Source organism: Bombina bombina, unplaced genomic scaffold, assembly GCF_027579735.1.
Source record: "Bombina bombina isolate aBomBom1 unplaced genomic scaffold, aBomBom1.pri scaffold_479, whole genome shotgun sequence".
Taxonomy (NCBI): domain Eukaryota; kingdom Metazoa; phylum Chordata; class Amphibia; order Anura; family Bombinatoridae; genus Bombina; species Bombina bombina.
The window spans coordinates 201,661-225,849 of NW_026511783.1; the positions used below are offsets into that span (position 1 = coordinate 201,661).

At 42.5% G+C, this 24,189-nt stretch overlaps 1 protein-coding gene across 1 annotated transcript in view; it reads left to right on the forward strand.

Moving 5' to 3' along the window:
• Positions 1-22,915, forward strand: part of LOC128643947 (PHD finger protein 1) — a gene marked incomplete in the record, with an annotated part of 170,893 nt that extends 147,978 nt beyond the window's left edge. The window contains 4 exon segments of the mRNA XM_053696716.1: positions 10,653-10,767; positions 11,681-11,778; positions 11,859-11,936; positions 21,986-22,915. Of these exon segments, the coding sequence (XP_053552691.1) occupies positions 10,653-10,767; positions 11,681-11,778; positions 11,859-11,936; positions 21,986-22,235 (541 nt within the window).
• Positions 22,916-24,189: the final 1,274 nt, after the last annotated feature.

The window sequence follows — 24,189 nt, forward strand, 5'->3', positions numbered from 1 at the left end:
GGCTCTTCAGATGGAGACCCCACTAGATGATATTTTGGACAGAATTAAGGCTCTTAAGTTGGCTAATTCTTTTATTACAGACGCCGCTTTTCATCTTGCTAAATTAGCGGCTAAGAATTCAGGTTTTACCATTTTAACGCGTAGAGCGTTATGGCTTAAGTCCTGGTCAGCTGATGTGTCATCTAAATCTAAGCTTTTGTTGATCCCTTTTAAAGGTAAGACCCTATTCGGGCCTGTATTAAAAGAGATAATTTCAGACATTACTGGAGGGAAGGGTCATACCCTCCCTCAGGATAAGTCAAATAAGACTAGGACCAAACAAAATAATTTTCGTTCCTTTCGAAACTTCAAGAGTGGTCCCTCTACCTCTTCCCCTGCTGCAAAGCAAGAGGGGAACTTTTCTCAATCCAAGCCAACCTGGAGACCTAATTAGGCATGGAACAAGAGTAAACAGGCCAAAAAGCCTGCTGCTGCGACTAAGTCAGCATGAAGGGGTAGCCCCCGATCCGGGACCGGATCTAGTAGGGGGCAGACTCTCTCTCTTTGCTCAGGCCTGGGCAAGAGACGTTCAGGATTCCTGGGCAGTAGAAATTGTAACCCAGGGATACCTTCTGGATTTCAAGGATTCCCCTCCAAGGGGGAGGTTCCATCTGTCTCAATTGTCTGTAAACCCGACAAAAAAAAAAGGCGTTCTTACGCTGTAGAAGACCTCTTTACCATGAGAGTGATCTGCCGAGTTCCAAAAGCAGAACAGGGGCAGGGGTTCTACTCCAATCTGTTTATAGTTCCCAAAAAGGAGGGAACCTTCAGACCAATTCTGGATCTCAAGATCCTAAACCAATTCCTAAGAGTTCCATCTTTCAAGATGGAGACCATTCGGACTATCTTACCATTGATCCAGGAGGGTCAATATATGAACACCGTGGACTTAAAGGATGCGTATCTACACATTCCTATCCACAAAGATCATCACCAGTTCCTAAGGTTCGCCTTTCTGGACAAGCATTATCAGTTTGTGGCTCTTCCTTTCGCCGCAAATCTTCACGAAGGTTCTAGGGTCCCTTCTGGTGGTTCTAAGGTCACGGGGCATAGCAGTGGCGCCTTATCTAGACGACATTCTAATTCAAGCGTCGTCCTTCCAACTATCCAAGTCTCACACGGACTTAGTGTTGGCCTTTCTAAGGTCTCACGGGTGGAAAGTGAACGTAAAAAAGAGTTCTCTTTCCCCCCTCACAAGAGTTTCATTTCTAGTGACTCTGATAGACTCGGTGGACATGAAAATATTTCTGACGGAGGTCAGGAAATCAAAGATTTTGTCCAACTGCCAAGCTCTTCATTCCATTCCTCGGCCGTCAGTGGCTCAGTGTATGGAGGTAATCGGACTAATGGTAGCGGCAATGGACATAGTTCCGTTTGCTCGCTTGCATCTCAGACCACTGCAACTATGCATGCTCAATCAGTGGAATGGGGATTATGCGGATTTATCTCCTCAGATATATCTGGATCAAGAGACCAGAGACTCTCTTCTTTGGTGGTTGTCACAGGATCATCTGTCCCAGGGAATGTGTTTCCGCAGGCCAGAATGGGTTATAGTGACGACAGACGCCAGTCTTCTGGGCTGGGGTGCAGTCTGGAATTCCCTGAAAGCTCAGGGTTTGTGGACTCAGGAGGAGGCTCTCCTACCGATAAATATTCTGGAATTAAGAGCGATATTCAATGCTCTCCAGGCATGGCCTCAGCTGTCTTCGGCCAGATTCATCAGGTTTCAGTCGGACAACATCACGACGGTGGCTTATATCAATCATCAGGGCGGAACAAAGAGTTCCTTGGCGATGATAGAGGTCTCAAGGATAATCCAATGGGCAGAGGCTCACTCTTGCCATCTGTCAGCGATCTATATCCCAGGTGTAGAGAACTGGGAGGCAGATTTTCTAAGTCATCAGACTTTTCATCCGGGGGAGTGGGAACTCAATCCGGAGGTCTTTGCTCAGCTGGTGCAGCTATGGGGCACACCAGAGTTGGATCTGATGGCGTCTCGTCAGAATGCCAAACTTCCTTGTTACGGCTCCAGGTCAAGGGATCCTCAGGCTGTACTGATAGATGCTCTAGCAGTACCCTGGTCGTTCAACCTGGCTTATGTGTTTCCACCTTTCCCTCTCCTTCCACGTCTGATTGCCAGAATCAAACAGGAGAGAGCGTCAGTGATTTTGATACCGCCTGCGTGGCCACGCAGGACTTGGTATGCAGACCTGGTGGACATGTCATCCCTTCCACCATGGTCTCTGCCATTGAGACAGGACCTTCTGATTCAAGGTCCATTCAAGCATCCAAATCTAATTTCTCTGCAACTGACTGCTTGGAGATTGAACGCTTTATTCTATCAAAGCGGAGTTTCTGAGTCGGTCATAAATACCTTGATTCAGGCTCGAAAGCCTGTTACCGGGAAAATCATAAGATATGGCGTAAATATCTTTTTTGGTGCGAATCCAAAGGTTTCCCCTGAAGTAAAATCAGGATTCCTAGGATTTTGTCTTTTCTCCAAGAGGGATTGGAGAAAGGATTATCAGCTAGTTTCCTAAAGGGACAGATATCTGCTCTGTCTATTTTGTTGCACAAGCGTCTGGCAGATGTTCCAGACGTTCGGGCTTTTTGTCAGGCTTTAATTAGAATTAAGCCTGTGTTTAAACCTATTGCTCCGCCATGGAGTCTAAATTTAGTTCTTAGAGTTCTTCAGGGGGTTCCGTTTGAACCCATGCATTCCATAGATATTAAGCTTTTATCTTGGAAAGTTTTGTTCCTAGTTGCTATCTCTTCAGCTCGAAGAGTTTCTGAACTATCTGCATTATAATGTGACTCACCTTATCTGGTGTTCCATGCTGATAAGGTGGTTTTGCGTACCAAGCCTGGGTTCCTACCTAAGGTTGTTACTAACAGGAATATCAATCAAGAAATAGTTGTTCCTTCTCTGTGTCTTAATCCTTCTTGTAAGAAGGAACGTCTGTTGCACAACTTGGACGTGGTTCATGCTTTGAAATTTTATTTGCAGGCAACCAAAGATTTTCGTCAAACATCTTCTTTGTTTGTTGTCTATTCTGGAAAGCGTAGGGGTCAAAAGGCTACGGCGACTTCTCTTTCCTTTTGGCTGAAAAGCATCATCCGTTTGGCTTATGAGACTGCTGGACAGCAGCCTCCTGAAAGGAGGATTACAGCTCATTCTACTAGAGCGGTAGCTTCCACGTGGGCTTTTAAAAATGATGCTTCTGTTGAACAGAGTTGTAAGGCTGCGACTTGGTCTTCGCTTCATACCTTTTCAAAATTGTACAAATTTGATACTTTTGCCTCTTTTTGGGAGAAAGGTTTTGCAAGCAGTGGTGCCTTCCATTTAGGTTCCTGTCTTGTCCCTCCCTTCATCCGTGTCCTAAAGCTTTGGTATTGGTATCCCACAAGTTAGGATGAATCCGTGGACTCGGTACATCATGCAAAAGAAAACAAAATTTATGCTTATCTGATAAAATTCTTTCTTTTGCGATGTACCGAGTCCACGGCCCGCCCTGTCTATTCAAGACAGACAGTATTTTTTTATGTAAACTTCAGTCACCTCTGCACCTTATAGTTTCTCCTTTTCTTCCTTGGCCTTCGGTCGAATGACTGGGGGGTGGAGTTAAGGGGGGAGCTATATAGACAGCTCTGCTGTGGTGCTCTCTTTGCTACTTCCTGTCAGGAAGGACAATATCCCACAAGTTAGGATGAATCCGTGGACTCTGTACATCGCAAAAGAAAGAAATTTATCAGGTAAGCATAAATGTTGTTTCTTCTATGGTACGACGAGTCCACGGCCCGCCCTGTCATTTTAAGACAGATTATATTTTTTTATTTTAAACTTCAGTCACCTCTGCACCTTTTAGTTTCTCCTTTTTCTTCCTGTACCTTCAGTCGAATGACTGGGGGGTGGAGCTAAGGGAGGAGCTATATAGACAGCTCTGCTGTGGTGCTCTTTGCCACTTCCTGTTAGCAGGAGGATAATATCCCACAAGTAAAGGATGAATCCGTGGACTCGTCGTACCATAGAAGAAATTAATTTATCGGGTAAGCATAAATTTACTTTTGGTTGTTTGGATAGTGTCCCATTTCAACACCCCTCTCCCTTTGTGACCATCATCTGTACAACCCCTTGTAAAGTTAATATCAAACCTCTCCGAATTTTGCACTTAATGTGCTGAGATGTAATGGCTCAAGACTGTCATGGGTGGTCACCATGCGTATTGGTGGGATCAGAAGCACTTTTACCAAGGTATTTCCTGTATAGGGATCTGTATTGATGACGGTCACTCAGGTAAAAAACAGTGGCTTTACCCTTTAATGTCTGAGGGTATTTTGCATATCAAAGTCCAAAGTTGTACTTATATAATATGTTATGGGCTCCCTGATTGGTTCAGGGGCTGTGGGGGCAACACACAAGACAGGAGGTTGATGGCATTATCACCATGGATGTGGGATGTAGCTCAGGTCTTTTAAAAAAAAAAAAGCATAGTTATATACTATTATTTTGCCTATTGAGTTAACTGTCTTTACCAATGTGTTCTACAAGAGTTCACAAAAAATGCCAAATTATGGAACAGTTCACAATATTTTGGCATCCCTTTGTATTTAGTATATTATTTCTCCAACATAGGTGTGTCCGGTCCACGGCGTCATCCTTACTTGTGGGATATTCTCTTCCCCAACAGGAAATGGCAAAGAGCCCAGCAAAGCTGGTCACATGATCCCTCCTAGGCTCCGCCTACCCCAGTCATTCTCTTTGCCGTTGTACAGGCAACATCTCCACGGAGATGGCTTAGAGTTTTTTAGTGTTTAACTGTAGTTTTTATTATTCAATCAAGAGTTTGTTATTTTGAAATAGTGCTGGTATGTACTATTTACTCAGAAACAGAAAAGAGATGAAGATTTCTGTTTGTATGAGGAAAATGATTTTAGCAACCGTCACTAAAATCCATGGCTGTTCCACACAGGACTGTTGAGAGCAATTAACTTCAGTTGGGGGAACAGTGAGCAGTCTCTTGCTGCTTGAGGTATGACACATTCTAACAAGACGATGTAATGCTGGAAGCTGTCATTTTCCCTCTGGGATCCGGTAAGCCATGTTTATTACGATTGTAAATAAGGGCTTCAAAAAGGGCTTATTAAGACTGTAGACTTTTTTTGGGCTAAATCGATTGATTATTAACACATATTTAGCCTTGAGGAATCATTTTATCTGGGTATTTTGATATAATAATATCGGCAGGCACTGTTTTAGACACCTTATTCTTTAGGGGCTTTCCCAAAGCATAGGCAGAGCCTCATTTTCGCGCCGGTGTTGCGCACTTGTTTTTGAGAGGCATGGCATGCAGTCGCATGTGAGAGGAGCTCTGATACTTAGAAAAGACTTTCTGAAGACGTCATTTGGTATCGTATTCCCCTTGGGGCTTGGTTGGGTCTCAGCAAAGCAGATACCAGGGACTGTAAAGGGGTTAAAGTTCAAAACGGCTCCGGTTCCGTTATTTTAAGGGTTAAAGCTTCCAAATTTGGTGTGCAATACTTTTAAGGCTTTAAGACACTGTGGTGAAAATTTGGTAAATTTTGAACAATTCCTTCATGTTTTTTCGCATTTGCAGTAATAAAGTGTGTTCAGTTTAAAATTTAAAGTGACAGTAACGGTTTTATTTTAAAACGTTTTTTGTACTTGTTATCAAGTTTATGCCTGTTTAACATGTCTGAACTACCAGATAGACTGTGTTCTGAATGTGGGGAAGCCAGAATTCCTATTCATTTAAATAAATGTGATTTATGTGACAATGACAATGATGCCCAAGATGATTCCTCAAGTGAGGGGAGTAAGCATGGTACTGCATCATTCCCTCCTTCGTCTACACGAGTCTTGCCCACTCAGGAGGCCCCTAGTACATCTAGCGCGCCAATACTCCTTACTATGCAACAATTAACGGCTGTAATGGATAATTCTGTCAAAAACATTTTAGCCAAAATGAACACTTATCAACGTAAGCGCGACTGCTCTGTTTTAGATACTGAAGAGCATGACGACGCTGATATTAATATTTCTGAAGGGCCCCTAACTCAGTCTGATGGGGCCAGGGAGGTTTTGTCTGAGGGAGAAATTACTGATTCAGGGAACATTTCTCAACAAGCTGAACCTGATGTGATTGCATTTAAATTTAAGTTGGAACATCTCCGCATTCTGCTTAAGGAGGTATTATCCACTCTGGATGATTGTGACAAGTTGGTCATCCCAGAGAAACTATGTAAAATGGACAAGTTCCTAGAGGTGCCGGGGCTCCCAGAAGCTTTTCCTATACCCAAGCGGGTGGCGGACATTGTTAATAAAGAATGGGAAAGGCCCGGTATTCCTTTCGTCCCTCCCCCCATATTTAAAAAATTGTTTCCTATGGTCGACCCCAGAAAGGACTTATGGCAGACAGTCCCCAAGGTCGAGGGAGCGGTTTCCACTTTAAACAAACGCACCACTATACCCATAGAGGATAGTTGTGCTTTCAAAGATCCTATGGATAAAAAATTAGAAGGTTTGCTTAAAAAGATGTTTGTTCAGCAGGGTTACCTTCTACAACCAATTTCATGCACTGTCCCTGTCGCTACAGCCGCATGTTTCTGGTTCGATGAGCTGATAAAGGCGGTCGACAGTGATTCTCCTCCTTATGAGGAGATTATGGACAGAATCAATGCTCTCAAATTGGCTAATTCTTTCACCCTAGACGCCACTTTGCAATTGGCTAGGTTAGCGGCTAAGAATTCTGGGTTTGCTATTGTGGCGCGCAGAGCGCTTTGGTTGAAATCTTGGTCGGCTGATGCGTCTTCCAAGAACAAGCTACTTAACATTCCTTTCAAGGGGAAAACGCTGTTTGGCCCTGACTTGAAAGAGATTATCTCGGATATCACTGGGGGTAAGGGCCACGCCCTTCCTCAGGATCGGCCTTTCAAGGCAAAAAATAAACCTAATTTTCGTCCCTTTCGTAGAAACGGACCAGCCCAAAGTGCTACGTCCTCTAAGCAAGAGGGTAATACTTCTCAAGCCAAGCCAGCTTGGAGACCAATGCAAGGCTGGAACAAGGGAAAGCAGGCCAAGAAACCTGCCACTGCTACCAAGACAGCATGAAATGTTGGCCCCCGATCCGGGACCGGATCTGGTGGGGGGCAGACTCTCTCTCTTCGCTCAGGCTTGGGCAAGAGATGTTCTGGATCCTTGGGCGCTAGAAATAGTCTCCCAAGGTTATCTTCTGGAATTCAAGGGACTTCCCCCAAGGGGGAGGTTCCACAGGTCTCAGTTGTCTTCAGACCACATAACAAGACAGGCATTCTTACATTGTGTAGAAGACCTGTTAAAAATGGGAGTGATTCATCCCGTTCCATTAAGAGAACAAGGGATGGGGTTCTACTCCAATCTGTTTATAGTTCCCAAAAAAGAGGGAACGTTCAGACCAATCTTAGATCTCAAGATCTTAAACACGTTTCTCAAGGTTCCATCGTTCAAGATGGAAACCATTCGAACTATTCTTCCTTCCATCCAGGAAGGTCAATTCATGACCACGGTGGATTTAAAGGATGCGTATCTACATATTCCTATCCACAAGGAACATCATCGGTTCCTGAGGTTCGCATTCCTGGACAAACATTACCAGTTCGTGGCGCTTCCTTTCGGATTAGCCACTGCTCCAAGGATTTTCACAAAGGTACTAGGGTCCCTTCTAGCTGTGCTAAGACCAAGGGGCATTGCTGTAGTACCTTACTTGGACGACATTCTGATTCAAGCGTCGTCCCTTCCTCAAGCAAAGGCTCACACGGACATTGTCCTGGCCTTTCTCAGATCTCACGGATGGAAAGTGAACGTGGAAAAGAGTTCTCTATCTCCGTCAACAAGGGTTCCCTTCTTGGGAACAATAATAGACTCCTTAGAAATGAGGATTTTTCTGACAGAGGCCAGAAAAACAAAACTTCTAGACTCTTGTCGGATACTCCATTCCGTTCCTCTTCCTTCCATAGCTCAGTGCATGGAAGTGATCGGGTTGATGGTAGCGGCAATGGACATAGTTCCTTTTGCACGCATTCATCTAAGACCATTACAACTGTGCATGCTCAGTCAGTAGAATGGGGACTATACAGACTTGTCTCCGAAGATACAAGTAAATCAGAGGACCAGAGACTCACTCCGTTGGTGGCTGTCCCTGGACAACCTGTCACGAGGGATGACATTCCGCAGACCAGAGTGGGTCATTGTCACGACCGACGCCAGTCTGATGGGCTGGGGCGCGGTCTGGGGATCCCTGAAAGCTCAGGGTCTTTGGTCTCGGGAAGAATCTCTTCTACCGATAAATATTCTGGAACTGAGAGCGATATTCAATGCTCTCAAGGCTTGGCCTCAGCTAGCGAGGGCCAAGTTCATACGGTTTCAATCAGACAACATGACAACTGTTGCGTACATCAACCATCAGGGGGGAACAAGGAGTTCCCTGGCGATGGAAGAAGTGACCAAAATCATTCTATGGGCGGAGTCTCACTCCTGCCACCTGTCTGCTATCCACATCCCAGGAGTGGAAAATTGGGAAGCGGATTTTCTGAGTCATCAGACATTGCATCCGGGGGAGTGGGAACTCCATCCGGAAATCTTTGCCCAAGTCACTCAGCTGTGGGGCATTCCAGACATGGATCTGATGGCCTCTCGTCAGAACTTCAAAGTTCCTTGCTACGGGTCCAGATCCAGGGATCCCAAGGCGGCTCTAGTGGATGCACTAGTAGCACCTTGGACCTTCAAACTAGCTTATGTGTTCCCGCCGTTTCCTCTCATCCCCAGGCTGGTAGCCAGGATCAATCAGGAGAGGGCGTCGGTGATCTTGATAGCTCCTGCGTGGCCACGCAGGACTTGGTACGCAGATCTGGTGAATATGTCATCGGCTCCTCCTTGGAAGCTACCTTTGAGACGAGACCTTCTTGTTCAGGGTCCGTTCGAACATCCGAATCTGGTTTCACTCCAGCTGACTGCTTGGAGATTGAACGCTTGATCTTATCGAAGCGAGGATTCTCAGATTCTGTTATCGATACTCTTGTTCAGGCCAGAAAGCCTGTAACTAGAAAGATTTACCACAAAATTTGGAAAAAATATATCTGTTGGTGTGAATCTAAAGGATTCCCTTGGGACAAGGTTAAGATTCCTAGGATTCTATCCTTCCTTCAAGAAGGATTGGAAAAAGGTTTATCTGCAAGTTCCCTGAAGGGACAGATTTCTGCCTTGTCTGTGTTACTTCACAAAAAGCTGGCCGCTGTGCCAGATGTTCAAGCCTTTGTTCAGGCTCTGGTTAGAATTAAGCCTGTTTACAAACCTTTGACTCCTCCTTGGAGTCTCAATTTAGTTCTTTCAGTTCTTCAGGGGGTTCCGTTTGAACCCTTGCATTCCGTTGATATTAAGTTATTATCTTGGAAAGTTTTGTTTTTAGTTGCAATTTCTTCTGCTAGAAGAGTTTCAGAATTATCTGCTCTGCAGTGTTCTCCTCCTTATCTGGTGTTCCATGCAGATCAGGTGGTTTTACGTACTAAACCTGGTTTTCTTCCAAAAGTTGTTTCTAACAAAAACATTAACCAGGAGATTATCGTACCTTCTCTGTGTCCGAAACCAGTTTCAAAGAAGGAACGTTTGTTGCACAATTTGGATGTTGTTCGCGCTCTAAAATTCTATTTAGATGCTACAAAGGATTTTAGACAAACATCTTCCTTGTTTGTTGTTTATTCCGGTAAAAGGAGAGGTCAAAAAGCAACTTCTACCTCTCTCTCTTTTTGGATTAAAAGCATCATCAGATTGGCTTACGAGACTGCCGGACGGCAGCCTCCCGAAAGAATCACAGCTCATTCCACTAGGGCTGTGGCTTCCACATGGGCCTTCAAGAACGAGGCTTCTGTTGATCAGATATGTAGGGCAGCGACTTGGTCTTCACTGCACACTTTTACCAAATTTTACAAGTTTGATACTTTTGCTTCTTCTGAGGCTATTTTTGGGAGAAAGGTTTTGCAAGCCGTGGTGCCTTCCATTTAGGTGACCTGATTTGCTCCCTCCCTTCATCCGTGTCCTAAAGCTTTGGTATTGGTTCCCACAAGTAAGGATGACGCTGTGGACCGGACACACCTATGTTGGAGAAAACAGAATTTATGTTTACCTGATAAATTACTTTCTCCAACGGTGTGTCCGGTCCACGGCCCGCCCTGGTTTTTTTAATCAGGTCTGATAATTTATTTTCTTTAACTACAGTCACCACGGTACCATATGGTTTCTCCTATGCAAATATTCCTCCTTAACGTCGGTCGAATGACTGGGGTAGGCGGAGCCTAGGAGGGATCATGTGACCAGCTTTGCTGGGCTCTTTGCCATTTCCTGTTGGGGAAGAGAATATCCCACAAGTAAGGATGACGCCGTGGACCGGACACACCGTTGGAGAAAGTAATTTATCAGGTAAACATAAATTCTGTTTTTGTGAATAAAATAAAGCTAGTAATGTAACATAGCATACATATTTCTTACTGCTTTAATGTATATCACACTGCATCCTATGTTTCCCTATCCCTCCCCAGCGAGCGGATATAAAGATCTCTTGCAGTTCCCTTTCAGGGAGGATGGGGGCCCTGAGACGCCCCTCGCACAGGAGGAAAAAGATGAGTACAGAGCAGCGGACACAGAAGGAGAGGCAGAAGCTCCGCAGAGCTCTTACCCAGGTAACTACATAGTGTCTTCTTGCTGATCAAATAAATATTCTTCTGAGATTATTAAAATATGCGATTTTCAATGGTTATATTTTTTATTTATCTGCGTTACAACTTATAAAAACAATTTATGCTTACCTGATAAATTAATTTGTTTAATGGTGCTGAGAGTCCATGAGTCATTACTCATTAGATACAACTCCTGGCCACTAGGGGGAGGCAAAGATACCCAGCATTTCATAAGTTTTTAATTCCTCTCACCTTTCCCAGTATTCCAGTCTAAAGTATAGCCTAGAAAAGGAGAAAAAAAATAAGAAGTAGGAAAGGACAAGGCAAGGTAAATGAGGTGCATACTAAAAGTCCCGCCAAAAATGGTGGACTTTTACCACCATGTATGTAATGAATTTATCAGATAAGAATACATTTTGTTTTCTTTCATAAGGTGGTGAGAGTCCATGAGCCATTACTCCTGGGATCTAATACCCAAGCTGTCGAGTTCATTAGTAAATGGGTGGGGGAAAACTAAGGCAGGCACCTATTTAAAAGCTACTAAGACTGTAGAACTGTCCAAATTTGGATTCATCCAATCGTTGCGTGTCCCACAAGTTGGACACCATAGGGGGCACGCAACGATTGGATGAAGCCGGATTTGTCATCGATCAACTAAATACAGTATGTGATGCGGGCAGAGGAACAACGGGATGTTTGCCATAACTAAACAGTTATTATTATTCAAAGGAACGTTCTTTAAAAATTACAATGAATAAAACTGCCCCTGTTTTTAAGATTCATTTTTTATACTATGTCTTAAAGTGCCAGATATAACAATCACTTTAAAATGACTGACTAAGAGGGTGACACACAATTTGGATTCCTTTCCATTAATATAGTCATTAACAACTGTGGGTTATCTGTCTCATTTCAGGATGTGGTACAGAACCCATTTAGCTCTCATCAGGAGTATCTGGGATATCGTGGTAGCCCATACAACTTCAGGCGCACAGGAGCACGCTGCCTTCAGAGGTGAGAAGATACTTGTTTTGCTTAAAACCCACTGTTGTGTTGTATATCTGACTTCTCTTATTTATGTTTCCTACCTACAGTCCTCCAATCAGGATGTTTGCCTCTTTCCATCCATCTTCAAATACAGCAGGTTCTGTGACCGCTTCCCTGCAATCCAGGTGAAATGTATTTTTTGTTTTGTTTATTGCAATCACATCCACAATTTACAATCATGATACGAAGAAAACATAAATAGATAATTAAATAAATCATTATCAATCTTAATCCAACTTTAGGCATCATTGTTATAATAAATTACTTAGAATCATCACAGAATTCCATACAAAACATTGTAAAATTTCTTTCTACTTTCAACTTTAAACATAGGAGCAATATTGATTTACCTTGAACGGTATTAGCTCTCAATAGCTCTAACATTTTTGTGTTCCACTTGTAATCTAGCCCATTGTATTTTCTCCAATTGGTCCAGAAAGGACACTGTTTAATCTTCATTGCTGTGATTTTATTTTAGTGTTTCTTTTATTATTTTGTATCATTGTAAACATCATGATGCATGTGCACAATTAAAATGTGTTTTGTATTTATTATTGTTAGTTTATATCTCGTGTTGTAATTTTGGGCCTTTAATATAGATTTTGTTGCCCTATAAATGTAGTAGCATCTAAAAACTATTATTATAGTATGTGAATATTATGTTAAAATACTATTTTATATATTTTTCTGTGTACGAGCTCACTCTTTTTTTGCTTTGGTATTATTATGGTTAGGATATATTTCTTTCTAATGACACGGTGAGTCCACAGATCATCTCTAATTAATTTTGGGAATATCACTCCTGGCCAGCAGGAGGAAGCAAAGAGTACCACAGCAAAGCTGTTAAATATTTTCCCTCCAACCCCAGTCATTCTCATTGCCTTCATTAAAAGCAAGGAGGTGGTAAAGTTGAGGTGTCTGGAAGAAGATTCTTCAATCAAGAATTTTATTATTTTACAGCAGTGCAAGTTTGTTCTGCTCTTTCCTGGGGTTTAGCCGTAGCCCATGTCAGTCTCTTCAGTAGAGCAGTGGTGGCTTTTAAGCAATTGGGAAAATGTGGGGTATAATCCTCACTGCGCCTCCCAAGTAGTTATTGCTGCCCTAACTTGAAAGCCTGAGTAAGATTACTCAGTCTTTGCCTTTTTTTCCACAGGTCCATGTGAGGGAAGATGCCTCTCAAACCTAGTGAGCTGCCCTGCTGCCAGGCAGATTACATCGAGGTAAGTGCTAATTTTGTTTTTCTAAGCAAGTGTAAAGACAAATATGGCACTTTAACAGTTAACTCTGTATGGGACACCAGATGCATTAATACTATTGTGGGTGAATAGGATAATGTGAGGCAGTGTGTGCAGACACTGGGGACGAGAGGAGGACATAGGCTCAGTTTGTTTATTGTTCCGGTCAGGGTGTTAGTGTTTTTACTTGCTCTCGGCGGCTTTACTTTCAGAGTATAGATTAATGCTGGCCGGGATGTTTAGCTTGATACGCCCACGATGGGCTGGGCTTTCTGAAGCGGCAAAGAGTTTTTTGCGCGCTTTTTTCTCTCTCACTTCCTGAGTGCTGGAGGGGTGACATACTTTATTGCAGCTCTGCAGTTTTCAGTGAAACGGTCACCGGATACCGGTTGGGCTCTGGATTGAGTCCAGATTTTATCTAACTATTGACTTCGGCAACCAGCAGGACAGGTAGGCACCTCAGCAGAGCAAGCTGAGGCGTAGAAGCTGCCTGGGGTGCTCTAGAAACGCAGTTATTGCATTAAAAAAATAAAAAGTTATTTTTAAAATTTAAAGGGACAGTAAAGTTTTTTTGCAATAATTTCAAAATTAAATAAAAGTATTTTAATTTTTATTTGTTTAAATTAGTGATGCACCGAAATGGAAATTCTGGACCGAAACCGAATCCGAAAATCCGGGATGCACTTGGCCGAAAACCGAAACTGATACCGAAAATGTATTTTTTTTCAAATTAATTTTTCTCTTGTTAAGTGTATCCAGTCCACGGATCATCCATTACTTATGGGATATTCTCCTCCCCAACAGGACGTTGCAAGAGGATCACCCACAGCAGAGCTGTCATATAGCTCCTCCCCTCACTGTCATACCCAGTCATTCTCTTGCAACTCTCAACAAAGATGGATGTAGTAAGAGGAGTGTGGTGTATTATAGTTAGTTTTAACTTCAATCAAAAGTTTGTTATTTTTAAATGCTACCGGAGTGTACTGTTTTATCAAAGGCAGCATTAGAAGAAGAATCTGCCTGTGATTTCTATGATCTTAGCAGAAGTAACTAAGATCCATGGCTGTTCTCACATATTCTGAGGAGTGAGGTAACTTCAGAGGGGGAATGGCGTGCAGGTTTTCCTGCAATAAGGTATGTGCAGTAAACATATTTCTAGGGATGGAACTTGCTAGAAAAATGCTGCTGATACCGGATTAATGTAAGTTAAGCCTAAATACCGTGATTTAATAGCGACTGGTATCAGGCTTATTAACAGAGATGCATACTCTTATAAAAGTGTAATATAAAACGTTTGCTGGCATGTTAATCGTTTTTATATATGTTTGGTGACAAAACTTATTGGGGCCTAGTTTTTTCTCCACATGGCTGGCTTGAATTTTGCCTAGAAACAGTTTCCTCAGGTTTTCCACTGTTGTAATATGAGTGGGAGGGAGCTATTTTAGCGCTTTTCTGCGCAGCTAAAATTACAGACAGAGACATTCAGCTTCCTTCTGCTTGATACAGGACATCTCTCAAGGGCTCTAAAGGCTTCAAAAGTCGTGTTTGAGGAGGGTAACAACCACAGTAGACTGTGGCAGTTGTTGTGACTGTGTTTTAAAAACGTTTTTTGTCATTTATTATTCCGTTTTTGGTATTAAGGGGTTAATCATCCATTTGCAAGTGGGTGCAATGCTCTGCTAACTTGTTACATACACTGTAAAAATTTCGTTTGTGTAACTGCCTTTTTTCACTGTTATTTCAAATTTTGCAAAATTTGTTTCTCTTAAAGGCACAGTAACGTTTTTTTATATTGCTTGTTAACTTGGTTTAAAGTGTTTTCCAAGCTTGCTAGTCCCATTGCTAGTCTGTACAAACATGTCTGACACAGAGGAAAATACTTGTTCATTATGTTTAAAAGCCATGGTGGAGCCCCATAGGAGAATGTGTACTAAATGTATTGATTTCACCTTAAACAGTAAAAATCAGTCTTTATCTATAAAAGAATTGTCACCAGAGGAGTCTGTCGAGGGGGAAGTTATGCCGACTAACTCTCCCCACGTGTCGGACCCTTCGCCTCCCGCTCGAGGGACGCACGCTAATATGGCGCCAAGTACATCAGGGATGCCCATAGCGATTACTTTGCAGGACATGGCTGCAATCATGAATAATACCCTGTCACAGGTATTAGCCAGATTGCCTGAAATAAGAGGCAAGCGCGATAGCTCTGGGGTTAGACGAGATACAGAGCGAGTAGATGCTGTAAGAGCCATGTCTGATACTGCGTCACAATATGCAGAACCTGAGGACGGAGAGCTTCAGTCTGTGGGTGACGTCTCTTAATCGGGGAGACCTGATTCAGAGATTTCTAATTTTAAATTTAAGCTTGAGAACCTCCGTACATTGCTTGGGGAGGTATTAGCTGCTCTGAACGACTGTGACACAATTGCAGTGCCAGAGAAATTGTGTAGGCTGGATAAATACTATGCAGTGCCGGCTAGCACTGATGTTTTTCCAATACCTAAAAGGCTTACAGAAATCATTAGTAAGGAGTGGGATAGACCCGGTGTGCCCTTTTCCCCACCTCCTATATTTAGAAAAATGTTTCCAATAGATGCCACTACACGGGACTTATGGCAGACAGTCCCTAAGGTGGAGGGAGCAGTTTCTACTTTAGCAAAGCGTACCACTATCCCTGTCGAGGACAGTTGTGCTTTTTCAGATCCAATGGATAAAAAATTAGAGGGTTACCTTAAGAAAATGTTTATTCAACAAGGTTTTATTTTACAGCCCCTTGCATGCATTGCGCCTGTCACTGCTGCGGCGGCGTTCTGGTTTGAGGCCCTGGAAGAGGCCATCTATACAGCTCCATTGACTGAAATTATTGACAAGCTTAGAACACTTAAGCTAGCTAACTCTTTTGTTTCTGATGCCGTTGTTCATTTGACTAAACTAACGGCTAAAAATTCCGGATTCGCCATCCAGGCGCGCAGGGCGCTATGGCTTAAATCCTGGTCAGCTGATGTGACTTCAAAGTCTAAATTACTCAACATTCCTTTCAAGGGGCAGACCTTATTCGGGCCTGGTTTGAAGGAAATTATTGCTGACATTACTGGAAGTAAGGGTCATACCCTTCCTCAGGACAGGGCCAAATCAAAGGCCAAACAGTCTAATTTTCGTGCCTTTCGAAACTTCAAGGCAGGTGCAATTTCAACTCCCTCTACCTCAAGACAAGAGGGAACTTTTGCTCAATCTAAGCAGGCCTGGAAACCTACCCAGGCCTGGAACAAGGGCAAGCAGGCCAGAAAGCCTGCTGCTGCCTCCAAGACAGCATGAAGGAGCGGCCCCCTATCCAACAACGGATCTAGTAGGGGGCAGACTCTCTCTCTTCACCCAGGCGTGGGCAAGAGATGTTCAGGATCCCTGGGCGTTGGAGATCATATCTCAGGGATATCTTCTGGACTTCAAAGCTTCTCCCCCACAAGGGAGATTTCACCTTTCAAGATTATCTGCGAACCAGATAAAGAAAGAGGCATTCCTAAACTGCGTGCAAGACCTCCTTGTAATGGGAGTGATCCATCCAGTTCCACGGACGGAACAAGGACAGGGATTTTATTCAAATCTGTTTGTGGTTCCCAAAAAAGAGGGAACCTTCAGACCAATTTTGGATTTAAAGATCCTAAACAAATTCCTCAGAGTTCCATCATTCAAGATGGAAACTATTCGAACCATCCTACCCATGATCCAAGAGGGTCAGTACATGACCACAGTGGACTTAAAGGATGCTTACCTTCACATTCCGATTCACAAGAATCATCATCGGTTCCTGAGGTTTGCCTTTCTAGACAGGCATTACCAGTTTGTAGCTCTCCCATTCGGGTTGGCTACAGCCCCAAGAATTTTTACAAAGGTTCTGGGCTCACTCCTGGCGGTTCTAAGGCCGCGAGGCATACCAAGAAAAACAACAAAAAAACAGGCAAACAATAATTCCATTTTCGGCCAAAATGTTTCTGCGACCAAAATTTTGGTCCATCCCTACTTAAAACAATTATAAATATCAATATACTGTATTATTCTTCATTTAGTTCTATGTAACAGAATCATATTTAACAGGTTTTTTTTTTACTAATTATCCAAATAAAGTGTAGTCCTAGAAAACTCATGCAGAACAGTAAGTCAAGTAATAAACTTAAACAGCAGCTCTAGGCTAGCATCAAATTTGAAACATGCTACACAATAATTTTACCGAAAATAACAGGCAAAAAAACCGAAAACCGAAATAGCCAAAAATGCAATATTCGGCCGAAACTTTCTGCGGCGGAAATTTCGGTGCATCCCTAGTTTAAATATTGGGTAAAGATGGACCAAGAGGCCCTGCAAAATGTTAATTGTACTTTGTGTTTTGATGCTAATGTGGAACCACCAATCCCTTTTTGTTCCTCATGTATTGATCCTGAGCCACCATTGTCTAAGGTGGATGCTGTTCAGGGGTCTTCTGTTCAAGATATGCCGCAGCTTTCTCCTCAAGTATCCCAAACTTTATCGTCCACACATGCAGTGCCCTGCGTTTTCTCCCACACTTCGGTTGGAGTTACGTTGCAAGACATTGCTACCCACATATCTTCTGCGGTAACTGATGCGCTCCATGCTTTTCCCATGCTGCAGGGAAAGCGCAAGAGGAAATTTAAGGAATCAGTGAGTAAGGTTTCTGACACAGTCGTGGCTATTCCGAATGTTCCTTTCCAGAAGTCTGAGGAGGAAGAAACTTCGGTGGTGTCTGAGGGTGAAATCTCAGACTCAGACAGTGTAATTCTTTTTTCTGATGTGGAAGTCGTATCTTCATATTCAAGCTGGAACACCTCCGTTTGTTACTTAAGGAGGTTTTGGCTACCTTGGACGACTCCGACACTACTGTCGTAGTCAATCCTAAGAAATCTAGTAAGCTAAACAAGTACTTTGATGTACCTTCCATGGTGGATGTTTTCCCTGTACCAGCTCAAGCTACAAAGATTATTGCTAGGGAATGGGAGACACCTGGTATCTCCTTTTCTCCATCCCTAATTTTTAAAAAAATGTTTGCAATACCTGACTCTATCAAGGAGTCTTGGCAGACGGTTCCCAAGATGGAAGGGGCAATTTCCACTTTGGCCAAGAGAACTACTATTCCCATAGAGGATAGCTGTTCCTTTAAGGATCCTATGCATAAGACGGAGGGGTTATTTAAAAAGATGTATGTACACCAGGGTTTACAATCGCAGCCTGCGGTGTGTATTGCTACCCTCACCAGTGCGGCGGCATACTGGTTTTATGCATTTTCTGATTCTATTCAAACAGGTACTCCCCTTGAAGAGATCCGAAATAGGATCAAGGCTCTTAAGTTGGCCAATTCATTTATTACGGATACTTCCCTACAGGTTATTACTCTGGGAGCAAAGATTTCTGGTCTTGCCGTACTGGCCCGCAGAGCCTTATGGTTGAAGTCCTGGTCTGTGGATGTATCATCTAAGTCTAAGCTTTTGACGATTCCCTATAAGGGTAAGACCTTGTTTGGGCCGGGCCAGGCCTGGCGGAAATTATTTCAGACATTTCGGAAGGAAAGGGTAATTTCCTCCCTCAGGATAAGAGGAATAAGCAGAAAGCACGTCAGAGTAATTTTCGTTCCTTTCGAAACTTCAAAGGTAAGCCTTCCTCTCCCTCTGCCAAGCAGGACCAGTCCAAACCTTCCTGGAGGACCAACCAGTCTTGGAACAAGGGGAAGCAATCTAAGAAGCCCATTACTGACTCAAAGTCAGCATGAAGGGTCTACCCCCGATCCGGAACCGGATCTTGTGGGGGGCAGACTTTCCTTCTTTGCTCCAATCTGTTCGTGGTTCCCAAGAATGAGGGGATTTTCAGACCAATTCTAGAACCTCAAGAGTCTAAACAAGTTACTCAGAATCCCGACCTTCAAGATGAAAACTATTCGTTCCATTCTTTCCTTGGTTCAAGAGGGTCAATTCATGACAACAGTAGATTTAAAGGATGCGTACCTGCATTTTCCCATCCACAGGGATCATCACAAGTTTCTGAGGTTCGCATTTCTAGACAAACACCAGTTTGTGGCTCTTCCATTCAGCCTTGCCACAGCTCCCAGAATTTTTTCAAAGGTCCTGGGATCCCTGTTGGCGGTGCTTCAGTTACGGGGCATTGCAGTGGCGCCTTATCTGGACGACATTCTGGTTCAGGCGCCATCCTTCCATCAAGCGAACTCCCACACTGAGATGTTGTTATCTTTTCTGCGGTCTCACGGATGGAAGGTGAATTTGGGAAAGAGTTCCTTGATTCCAGCTACAAGGGTAGTGTTCCTGGGAACCATAATAGATTCCTTATAAATGAAAATATTTCTGACAGAGGTCAGAAAATCAAAGATCCTCGATTCTTGTCTGGCCCTTCAGTCCTCTCCTCGGCCGTCAGTGGCTTAATGTATGGAGGTGATGGTACCTGCCATGGATATCATTCCGTTTGCCCGGTTCCATCTCAGACCTCTGCAATTATGTTTGCTCAGGCAATGGAATGGGGATTATGCAGATATGTCTCCGCAAATTCTTCTGGATCAGGCAACAAGAGACTCTCTTCCTTGGTGGTTGTCTCAGGATCATCTCTTCCAGGGAACCTGCTTTCGCAGACCCACCTGGGTGATTGTGACAACGGATGCCAGTCTGCTGGGATGGGGAGCAGTCTGCGGCTCACTAAAGGCTCAGGAGACATGGACTCGGGAGGAGTCTGTTCTTCCCATAAACATCCTACAGCTGAGGGCAATCTTCAATGCTCTTCTGGCCTGGCCTCAGCTTCAGCCTGGTTTATCAGGTTCCAGTCGGACAACATAACTTCAGTGGCTTACATCAATCATCAGGGAGGAACTTGGAGTTCCTTGGCCATGACAGAGGTAGCCAAAATTATTCAGTGGGCGGAGACCTACAACTGCTGTCTATCTGCGATCCACATTTCCTATTTCCTCCGTTCGCTCTCCTTCCACGGGTCATTGCTCGAATCAAACAGGAGAGGACGTCGGTGATCCTCATTGCACTGGCGTGTTCTCGCAGGATCTGGTATGCGGACCTAGTGGAGATGTCTTCTCTTCAACCTTGGAGACTTCCACTGAGGAAGGACCACCTACTTCAAGTACCCTTCCTTCATCCAAATCTTGTTTCTCTGAAGCTGACTGCTTGGAGATTGAACACTTAATTCTATCTAAACGCGGGTTTTCGAAGTTGGTTATTGAGACTTTGATTCAGGCTCGTAAACCTGTAACTAGAAAGATTTACCATAATATATGGTGTAAATATCTGTATTGGTGTGAATCCAGAATTCTGGCTTTTCTCCAAGAGGGTCTGGAGAAGGGTTTATCTGCAAGTACTTTGAAGGGTCAAATATCTGCCTTTTCTATTTTGTTGCATAGTCGTCTGGCGGATGTACCAGACATGCAATCTTTTTGTCAGGCCTCAGAGCTCTTGGCGTTGCAGTGTGAATCCCCAACCTTATTTTTCATTCGGATAAGGTAGTTCTGCGTACTAAGTTAGGGTTCCTCCCTAAAGTGGTTTCGGATAGGAACATTAATCAAGAAATCGTTGTTCCTTCTTTGTGTCCTAACCCTTCTTCTCAGAAAAAGCGTTTGCTGCACAACCTAGATGTGGTGCATGCGTTGAAGTACTATTTACAGGCGACTAAGGATTTTCTCCAGTCTTCTGCTTTGTTTGTTGTTTTCTCTGGGAAACTCAAGGGTCAGAACGCTACGGCTACTTCTCTTTCTTTGTGGTTGAAGAGTATAATTAATTTGGCCTATGAAACTGCCGGACAGCAGCCTCCTGAGAGAGCCACGGCTCATTCTACGAGGGCTGTTTCCTTTTCCTGGGCATTCAAAAATGAAGCTTCTGTGGAACAGATTTGCAAGGCTGCAACTTGGTCCTCGCTACACACTTTTTCAAAATTCTATAAATTTGATTTGCCTCGGCTGAGGCTTCTTTTGGGAGAAAGGTTCTTCAAGCAGTGCTGCCTTCCTGTCTTTTCCCTCTCTTATCATCTGTGTCCTCTAGCTTGAGTATTGATTCCCAATAGTAATTAGAGATGATCCGTGGACTCACCGTGTCATTAGAAAGAAAACTAAATTTATGCTTACCTGATAAATTCATTTATTTCTAGACACAGTGAGTCCACGGCCCGCCCTGTTTATTTAGACAGGCTTTTGTGTTGTAAACCTTAGGCACCTCTGCACCTTGTGTTGCTTCCTTTATCTTGTTTTCCTTTGGTCGAATGACTGGGGTTAGAGGGAAGGGAGGTGATATTTAACAGCTGTACTGTGGTGCTCTTTGCTTTTTCCTGCTGGCCAGGAGTGATATTCCCAATAGTAATTTGAGATGATCCGTGGACTTACCGTGTCAAAGAGACATTTATCAGGTAAGCATAAATATTTTATTTTTTATTTTTCTAATTATCATTATATATCTATATGTATTAGGGTTGCACCGATACTAGTTGAGCCGATACAGAGTACTTGTACTCGTGCAAATGCTGCAATACTTTAACCGATTCCTATTATTAATATATATTATTGTAATATTTTTATTTAAAAACATGTTCTGTGAAATTTCTTTGAGTTTTTACAACTGTTTTATTATTTCATAATGTCTTTGAGTTACAGTTCTTCATAATTATAAAGAAGCAAACTTAAATCATTAGTCTGTATTGTGCTTGGGAAACTGTCACATGACATAAAAAAAAAAATCGGTAATTGGTATTGGCGAGTATTTGAAAAAAGTATCAGTACTTGTTCTTGGTCTTAAAAAAAATTACATTGGTGTAACCCTATGTATAGATTTACAAATGAGTACAGTAGACTTCAGTTCTTGACAACAGTTATTAAAATGTTTACATATATTAAATATTTTCCAACTTTCTTTCTCCGTTTCTCTTTTTTTTTTCAGTGAGGTGACTTCTGACGTCCCAGATCCCCCTTTGCTCTCTGATATTGTAGAGACTCCATCACCAGGTCCTTCCTCTGCTTCTCTCAATACTCCATGTCTTTCCCCTCCACCAACCTCCTCCTCACCTCCTATGGAGACGTGTGCATGGCAAGGGTCTCCAGAGCAGGGTTCGCGTGTGGTAGCTCGCAGGGTCACTGCGGAAGGAGCTGTACAGTACCTCGTGGAGTGGGGAGGGGGTGGCATTTTCTAAGAACTATTAGAAGCTGGGTGGAATGTATACAGAGATACAGGCTCTGCTCCTGGTACCCCTTGCACTTCCTGCGAAGATCCCAAACACCCGGGTTCCTGCACAATGCTCTTCAGGATTTTCTCTGAACTTTCTGTACACGTGTGTACATACCAGTGCCCGTGCTTCTTGTCCTGTCAAGTTTGTTATTTACAGTGTTGGCTCACAGAGACTATATTATAATGAGACAGTAAGAGAGGGATTGGAAACCTTTATCTCTTTTTTTTTGGTCTTCGGATCTGTGTCTGTAAAATGGTCTTAGAAGAACTGGGTCTATTGTCTATTTAAAACAAATCAAAGGTTCTGGACATAGGAAATTTTATTCTAGGAATAGTGTTTAATATGGCTGTTAAATAAGGAGCCAGTTATATTCCATAATTTATGGTCACAGGATTTGACAGTAGGTAAATTTTGGGATATTGACCAAGTATTTACAAACCCAGTAAAGAAGTGCTGTCAAAGTTTCATACAATTTGTTTTTAGTATCCTCAACTCATAATTTTACAAGCTTTTTTGCGTATACAAGGATTCGATTCTGAAATTTAGAAGTGCTGAGGTCCGTTCGTTGGCAACTGGCAATAAGATCTGTTGGTTGTATTTTAACTTTTCTTCCTTGCACAATAAATATATGATTTTAAGCATTAGATGTTATCTGCGTCCTACTGATAGGCATATTGGGGTGTTGTTGAGCACCCAGACAAGGTACCCCCTGGAGATGTCAGTAATTAGGACTATCCATATTATGTTACATGTTATGGTATAATCATTTTTGAGTGGGATTTCTATCTCATCCCTGTTGCATCTGTCAAGACTACAGAAAGTAGACTGGTTAAATAATTTGCCTTTTTGACATAAAACAGGTAGATGTATTAAATTCTATAACTTCTGGCTTCACAAGAAGAGAAGCAGGACAGTCTAATCTATCCATATTTTTTACCACTGTAAAAATATCTCAGTTCATTTTGATATTAAGAAACACCTAGTTTTTCATAGATTCAAATTTTGTCTGTAATAGTAAGCACAGTGCTGTATGTTAGTAGATAATATTCCATAACTTGGATAGAATGTTTCACGCAAGCCATATTTTGCTTCTCATCAAATCTATGTGGGAGAAATTTAAATGGATACAAAAGTGAAAAAATGACTATAATCTACCACTTCACTTCCCTTTATAAGGCACAGCAAGGCAGTCTTACATTTATATTTAATTTTAAAAAACCCTGAAGAAAACGGACACTCTACGTAGAGAGTATCTCTACAGGCAGCCCCCCGACAAAAAAAAATCTAAAAAATCTTTAAACCAAATTAAATGAGAGCTACTGTGTCTTGCCCTACCGTGTACTTTTCCTGTTGCTGTAGGGACCATCGCTCAAGACACAGTGTAACTTCTTTTGGGATGTTTCAGTGCTGATAGGCAGAGCAATAATATTAATAAAAACTAATAGTTTGATCTGTGTATTATATATATATATATATATATATATATATATATATATATATATATATATATATATATATATATATATATATTGTTTTAAATAACATTGTTCATGAAAGTGAAGGATTAAAGTGATATATTCACTCCAGTGTTCCATTATTAAAGTGCAGGTATGATCACAATCTTTAAAAAACACTTAAAGGGACATAATACTCATATGCTAAATCACTTGCAACTGATGCAGTATAACTGTAAAAAGCTGACAGAAAAATATCACCTGAGCATCTCTATGTAAAAAAGGAAGATATTTTACCTCACAATCTCCTCAGCTCAGCAGAGTAAGTTCTGTGTAAAAAGTTATACTCAGCTGCTCCTAGCTGCAGGGAAAAAAATAAATAAAAAATGAAGAAATGAACAGCAGCCAATCAGCATCAGCATTGCTGAGGTCATGAACTCTTTTACTGTGATCTCATGAGATTT